Source organism: Cupressus sempervirens, chromosome 8 (assembly GCF_028749045.1).
Source record: "Cupressus sempervirens isolate cs-2001-9-10 chromosome 8, ASM2874904v1, whole genome shotgun sequence".
In the NCBI taxonomy this organism is placed as follows: domain Eukaryota; kingdom Viridiplantae; phylum Streptophyta; class Pinopsida; order Cupressales; family Cupressaceae; genus Cupressus; species Cupressus sempervirens.
The window spans coordinates 175,987,056-175,994,624 of NC_143125.1; the positions used below are offsets into that span (position 1 = coordinate 175,987,056).

Sequence of the window (7,569 nt, forward strand, 5' to 3'; positions counted from 1 at the left end):
GTACATCGTTCTATGCCGCATTCACTACAATAATAATAATAAAATCGCACGATGCGTAAAAATTGCCCTGGCTCATATTTAGACGATTTCTCACCAAACTTTGTTCAAGGATAAATTAAAGCCGTTATGCTGTCACGAAATACGCCGTAAAAATCTCCACCACCTTCGCGGATTGCAACGGCAATCGGGTTTAGTTGAGCAGCAGCCATGTCCAAACTATTTGCCAGCTTATTTCGTATCACCCTTTTTAATCTTCTACTCCATCTGACTGATCTACAATCGATTTCAAAACAACATGGAATCTAATTCTGCATCGTCTGCTCCAGTCCAGGAAAACTTGAACATTCTATTTCCCAAAGAGAATGCAGTCTTAAGCAACCGTATCTACGACATGGACGGCCGATTAGCTGCCTATGCAGCGATCCTCTTCATGTTGCTCCTCACCTTGCTCGGCTCCATGGCCGCCTTTGCCATCTTCCTCGGCCGCCGCGTGACCACCGCTGACAGAAACGCCGCCAATGATAACAGTACCCGTAACGTCGACGGCGGGTTGCAGAGGGAACCCGCGCCGGGTCTTGAAAAAATGGTGATCGAGAGCTTCCCGGTTTTCAGATACAGTCTCGTGAGGGGCTTAAAAGCCGACGTCAAAGCTTCCGACTGCGTTGTATGTCTCTGCGACTTCGAAGACGACGAAATGCTCCGCCTGCTTCCCGAGTGCCACCATGCGTTTCACCCCGAGTGTATTGACACGTGGCTCTGTTCTCATACCACGTGTCCTGTCTGCAGGATGAGTCTGGTCCCCGAGGCCGCCGAGGCCCAGACGGAGGCGCCGCCGGAACAGGTGGCGGTCGTGGTCGACGACGAACGGAGGGGTCCGGGTGGTGACGTGGCAGCGGAGTCGGGAGACGGTTCGGTTGGGAGCGGGAGCTCGTTGATTCGGCTGCGGAAGGAGATGCAGCAGGCCACGGAATGGTACATTGCTACGCCCCAGGGGCTCACGCCCGGCACGCACCGGAGCTGTAGCTTCGTTGGGAGACAACGGTTGCGGAGCTTGCGGAGGCTCAAGGCGGCGCGCTCTGGGTCGCATAAGCCGGGATATTCTGTTGGTAGTGTTGGGTGCTTGACGACGTCGGAGACTGTGGGGAGCGTTTCTGAGAATCCGGCTTTGATTTTGAGGACTTTCTCTGAGCGCATTTCGGGTCCCGGCGGAGGAGAAGGTAGCGGTGGTGGTGGTGGTGAAAATGTGATCCGGGAAAAGCCTTTCTTTAGTAAAGCAATCAGCGTGGATTTTCAGGATGTTTTCAAGAAGAAGAGGACTTTCAGTTGGCTGGGTGGTGGAGATCAAGAGGTGGCGGAATTGCCTCAGAGCGGCCCTGCTGTGGCCAATGCAATATAGTTTAGGGGACAGGCTAATTTTTATTCAAATTGTACTAAAGACAAAACAAAGTCAATTTTTTTTTCCAGATTCACAGAACATAGTAATTTTTTTTCTAAATTTTTGATTGTTTTGACTACAAATTATACAGATTGAAATTTTCTCAAAAAATCTATGATATTTTTTATTTTTTGAAAATTGGTCAACTGTACAATTTGGATGGAAGATAGCCTCATCCTTATTGAAGGCGTGCAACTCCTGTACTATAATAATTTCTAGACCTTGGTTGCTTGGCGGTTTGGTTGGCTCTGTGGAAGCTTTCTGTCCAATGGAAGCGCTTGACCTTGTTAATATAGATAGCATGACATTTGAGCATTCAGATTTACAAGGCCCGGCAAGCCCGCATTCCATTTTTCAATCTGCTTAGAGCAGATTTCATTGATGAACTGAAACTGAATTGTCCCTAGTTGGCCATTGAATCAATACAACTATTGATTTTGATACGATGGTTGTTTATAGTAGTTTTGACAGAATATTGTCATAGTTGGATGCAGTGAAAAGAACAGGAGAGATTCCTGCATTTTCACAGTATCAGAAGTGTACTTAGCTAAAGCTTAGTTTGTAAGAAACGTACACCTAAAATTGAGCAGTTTAGAGAAATCTGTAAAAAAAGGGTCTGTTTGGTGAGCGGAATAGTAATACATATTCTGGAATACATATTTTGGAATAGAACGTATCCTGTTCTCCGTTTGTTTCAGCCAATATTTGATGGGAATTCGTGAACCCAAAAATTTATGTTTTCTAAAATTAACAAAAATGGAATAGGAATACGTATTCCAATAACACCTATTTTGGTGGAATTGCAAAACCCCATTTTTGGACCAAAAATGGAATACGCATTCCATTTTTACTTCGTATTCCAATCCTATTTTGGTGCATCCAAACAAGGAATTCAAAATTTTTGGAATACGTATTCCTATTCCGCTCACCAAATGGGCCCTTTTAAGGCAATGCTCCATGTCAACAAACCTTGGGCGCTACGATAAAATAATTCTAATTCGTTTCTCTTGAATATAAAATAATTCTAATTCGTTTCTCTTGAATGTAAAAGTTTATGATAAAATAAAGATAAACATGAATTCTGATAGAACTTGAGTCCCTGCCATGGTAATAGTCAAATGGTAAAATAATATAAAAGGCAATTTTATATAAATCAAGTTAATACTTAAAAGAGAACACATAAGTATAAAATTTACATTATATATTTTTTAAAGTATCATAAATATTTATTGTTTTATTTTTCTTAATATTGAAAAATGTTTTGACACACAAATATTTGAACAATATTTTAATTATTCAATAGCTAATTTATAATTTTCCAAATTTATCTTTTACTCCTTGATGGTCCATGTTGACAAGTCTATTAGTGCATTATAATTTCACAATTTATCATATTAATGTTTCATAACTTTAGTTTTAATTTGAGACAATATATCATGATGACATTATTAAAATGTGAGATAAAATGTTGATGCTTCTTAACCATTCATATTCTGAAAATATTTTTATAATAATCACTTCTCTTAAGATTATAGATTAGATTATATAAAAATTATGTTAATTCAAAGTATACAACAATTATGTAAATAATCTAATATTTAGTAATATTTTCTACTAATTATAAATTAATGTTAAATAGTTGATATGAATATTATTTTTTTTTTAATATGAATTAAATATATTAGTTTAGATAATATGAAGAAATAAAAATAAGAATATATGTATTAATATGATTTTTTCTTCTTAATTAAAATTTATAATTTAATAGGAATATATATATATATATAGAGAGAGAGAGAGAGAGAGAGAGAGAGAGCGCGCAATATAAATATAAAAATATCATTTATTGAATTTAATAATTTTGAAAGATATAATTAATTCAAACTATTTTGCATATATGAATTCTATTATGTAGAAAGTTTCAAAATAATTCAATTAGAATTAAAAACATAAAAGGAAATAGTTGTATAAAAACATAAAAGGAAATAGTTGTATATAGATAATAAAAATATATTAACATTTATATAATTTATTTTTTTACACATTGAAATGCATAATTTTTATAGTTATATAAAACTTCCAGACATGAAATATTTCTGTCTGTATCAATTTTACCAAAAAATTGCATACATTCTACAATCAAAAGTCATAGTGTATATGTTATACCATCGCAGAAATTAGTCTATGGGAGCAAGTCGCTACAAATTTGTACATATACCCTTCAAAAAATTCTCTAGGAAAGTTTATTGCACTGAAATGAAAGAGAAATGCTTTCAACCAAGATCATGCCAAGAATTAATTGTGCTCAAGAACTTCTGCTTGAAGAGGAATTCTTAAACTTAACAGGATAATTTATTTCCAAGCTCTTTCCATGTAGTGCCAAAGTATATTTTCCATCACCAAATGAAAATTCATTGTCTGCAGAGGCTTCTTAAGATTAACAGGACGAATTATTTGAAAATTGGAGAAGAGTTTCTTCCACATCGTTCCTTATAAGAAAATTCTATCATAGTATGTATAGGGATCATGGAAGTAGGTGTTTACCTCAGTTTCTTTGGGAACCAGACATAGATGGTGCAAGCCGAGGTGCCAAAATAGTATAAGTGCCTTTGCTAATGGCATGGTTTCCACTACAGTGTATGGTGAGGTATTCATGACTGCATGCAAATTCATATACATTTCCTCTTCCTCTGCACTTACTTCAATCTCTTCAAGCTTATACCTTTTTCTGAGGTGTTTCTGAGTTAGGGAGCTTATCTATGACGGGGAAGAGATTGTGTGTAGTGCTTGTTAAAATCTGTATAATGTTTCCAACTTTCTCTATGCTATGAAGGGTTACCAATGCGCCTATGAAATCCCCTGGGTATAATGTATGAAGCTTCCAAAACAACAATAGGAAGTGTTGGAAGCTTCTGAATAAATGTAGAGAGAAAATTTCTATAATTTTTTAAATTTAAAAATAATAAATCCCTTAGCAAAAATAGAAATGACCAATAGTAAAAGAGAAATTAATGAAAGAAAAATAATTTAAAAACAAATCACTTTTAAACTTTAGAATTTGAGTAATTTTTGATTGAAAGATTAATTACAATCAAGCAATTGAAAATATTAGTTCCCTGCCTATAAATAGGGAGGGACTAATAATAGTTGACATGAATTTTTTAGTGGCGGAAGATCGATATTGTATTTAAATATTTAAAAAAGATGGGGTATCTATGTTTTTCTAGTATATATAATGAGTAGTAAGTACTACTAGTCTATTCTTATATTATTGTTGTTATTATCATAGAGATCTATACACATAACTCCTTTTCTTCTTTTCCTTCACACATGCATCTTTAAAAAGAGTTTATTATTATTATTATGTCTTAGAATTGATAATTTCAATGCTTAAAAAATATTAGTAGTCTAGGAAATCCTTGGAAGATTCCTTAATTGTTTCTAGTTGATTAGATAAAATGCATTAAATGTCTTTGAATTCTAGTAAATAACATCAAATGTGTGCTCAAACTTCTTAAGTTTAAAATAGATATTGTCAAATTAAGATTCAGTGAATATCAAGTGTACTTAGCTAAAGCCTAGTTTGTAAGAAACAAATATATGATTTATAATTGAATAGTATAGATAACTTTAAGCAATATTATGGTAGACCTTAGGGAAAAGCTCCATGTCAACAAACCTAACCTTGTTTGCAATGTTCCATCCATTCATAGCAATGAGTATTATGGGAAAAAAAACTTTTTTGTTGAATAATTTAAAAAATTATGACAAAATAAAAACAAATGATAGTTGACATGAGTTTTTTTAATTGTTTGTGTCTATTGATTATTTTAATGCTCAAACATATATTATTACTAGGGGATTCTTAGATGATCCTTTGATTGTGTCTTGATGATTATATTGAATGGATTTCTTGTCTTTGAATTCTAGTATTTAATAGCATCAAATTGTGCCAAATTGTGTGCTTGGACCTCTTACGGTTAATGTGAGTTAGAATGTTTTTTTTTTTAAAAAGTAGGACTAGGGGCATATCTTGAAATGACATCATATGAGATAATGTTGGATGCATAAGAATGTATAAGAGAGTATGAAATAATAAGGTAGGAATATATTTATAAATGGATAAAAAAGAGTAAAATAGAGCCTAAATTTACACAAGATATTTCTAGGTCTAAATTAAGAAATTTCCTCTAAAAAACATAAACTAAATAAAAAATGGAATGAGTATGCAAGAATTCCCCATTATTCCCCATCAAGGAATAATAAAATCCCAAGGTTTGTTTGATAAAAAGCACAATTTTTTGATTCACAAAATCTTTGCACTTTATTAATCTTTGGAAGATGTACTATAAAATATTCTTATTATTTCCTCTAGATTTTGTTTACCACCTGATAATTAAGTGGGTTAGATAAATTTGATTGCAAGTAGTTTTTGCATTTTGTTTTTATAGTAAATGCTATCTTGGACTTATTTCTAAGTTTGTACCAAATTAGTTTAAAATATGGGTATAAAAGGCAATAAGTCAAGGGTTTAAGTATGGCATATCAAAGTAAGATAAAGAAAAGATAGAATCTTTTAGTATATTGATATAAATATTATTCTCCTTGGGGCCAAGGTTGTAGTGATTTTAATGATGTTAGGTTTTTTCTTTGGTCTTTGTTTAAATTTAATGGCTTCTTCAACAAGGGAAGTTGATCAATCTTGTAATTGTGTGGCCAATTAGGGGAGGTTAAATTACTCATCTATTATAACTCGAGAAAGTTTTCACTAATATACACATCATTATTTTCTTTAAATTTGTAACCTTATCATTTCTCAAAGATGTTTTTACTAATGGTTTTTTTATATGAGTGATCCTATTTGTCCTCCCCAAAACATGTCAATGTGTCAAGATTGACTTTGAGTCATTTTTAGTGGTTTCTAGGGTTTCTATATTCATGACAAGGTTGTCTGGATATTCATCTTTGTGATGATGGAGAGTTTGGGCTTTCCTAAGGAGTTTTGTCAAATAGTACAAAATATGGTGAATTATGTTAGAGCATGGGTTGAAGTAAATGGTTCCAAATATGTGGCCTTTGTTAGGTAACATATCTCTCTCTCATTATTCCCACTCTTCTATCATTGCATTTTATATATCTCTTTAGCTGCATCCTAATCTACTCTCCTCTAGACACATCTAACTATATCTCTCTTACCTCTCAATATAAGATATCGTTATCTCTCCCTCCTGCACTTTCTCCCTATTCCCCTAAACATATCTCTATATTTAACACATTTTTAAATTATCTTCTCATGTATTTCTATCTCTCCCTTTCTCTTCATTTTTAACCTCAAGTCTCTCCTTCATTCAATCTCACTCTCTATCTCCCTCTCTATATCTTTAATCTACTTGTCTTCTTTTTTAAGTTTGTTAATGTTCAATCATGATGAAAGCTTTATTTATTTAACCTAATGGATAAAGATTAGGATTTTATTAGGTTTAAGGTTATAAGTTTTATAATTTGTTTTGATTATTACTTCTTCTTACATCTCTCTTCACTCTCTATCATGTTCTTACAATATTTATCTCACCTATTTTATACAACTAAATTTGTCCCATTTATTTGCCCCTCTCCCTATTTCTCTCTCTTCATATATCCCCCTCTCTATCTATATCTCAATATCTCTACCATCTAATCCATATAGATTCCTCCATTTATATCCTACTATGTATTTTCATTTTTACTTATAACTTCTTATCTACTTCCCACTTCTTACTATATCTCTTTCTATTCCTATATATCTTTATTGAGCTCCCTCTATGTATGTTTTGATGTCTCCCTCCTGCCCCACTCTTCCCCCTCTTATCTCACCCCCTTTCTCTCTATCTCTCTCCACCTCCCATCTATTCTTGTCTCCACCTCTAACTATGTTTCTCTTCCATCTCCATATACCATGTCTTTATATCCTCTTCCTAGCACTTCCTCCCTATCCCCCTAACCATATGTAGAAAGTATCAACATGGCTATACAACTTTAACTTCATACTTATTTACATATTTTAAGAATAATATATAAAATTTCATGTCTTTTGTTATTTTTATATGTGATTTAACTTATTAAAGAATTATAATTAGGACTTAACTTTTAGTATT

General features: G+C 33.4%; 1 protein-coding gene across 1 annotated transcript; it reads left to right on the plus strand.

The window, feature by feature from the left end:
- The first annotated feature begins 295 nt into the window (after positions 1–295).
- On the plus strand, positions 296–1,396 carry LOC149542123 (E3 ubiquitin-protein ligase ATL9-like). The gene has a single exon (XM_089795691.1). It carries the CDS (start codon positions 296–298, stop codon positions 1,394–1,396), a length of 1,101 nt encoding a protein of 366 aa, XP_089651817.1.
- The last annotated feature ends 6,173 nt before the right edge of the window (positions 1,397–7,569 follow it).

Excerpts from the sequence above, each read along its gene's own strand:
- LOC149542123 (XM_089795691.1), top strand. The coding sequence starts at position 296 with ATGGAATCTAATTCTGCATCGTCTGCTCCAGTCCAGGAAAACTTGAAC.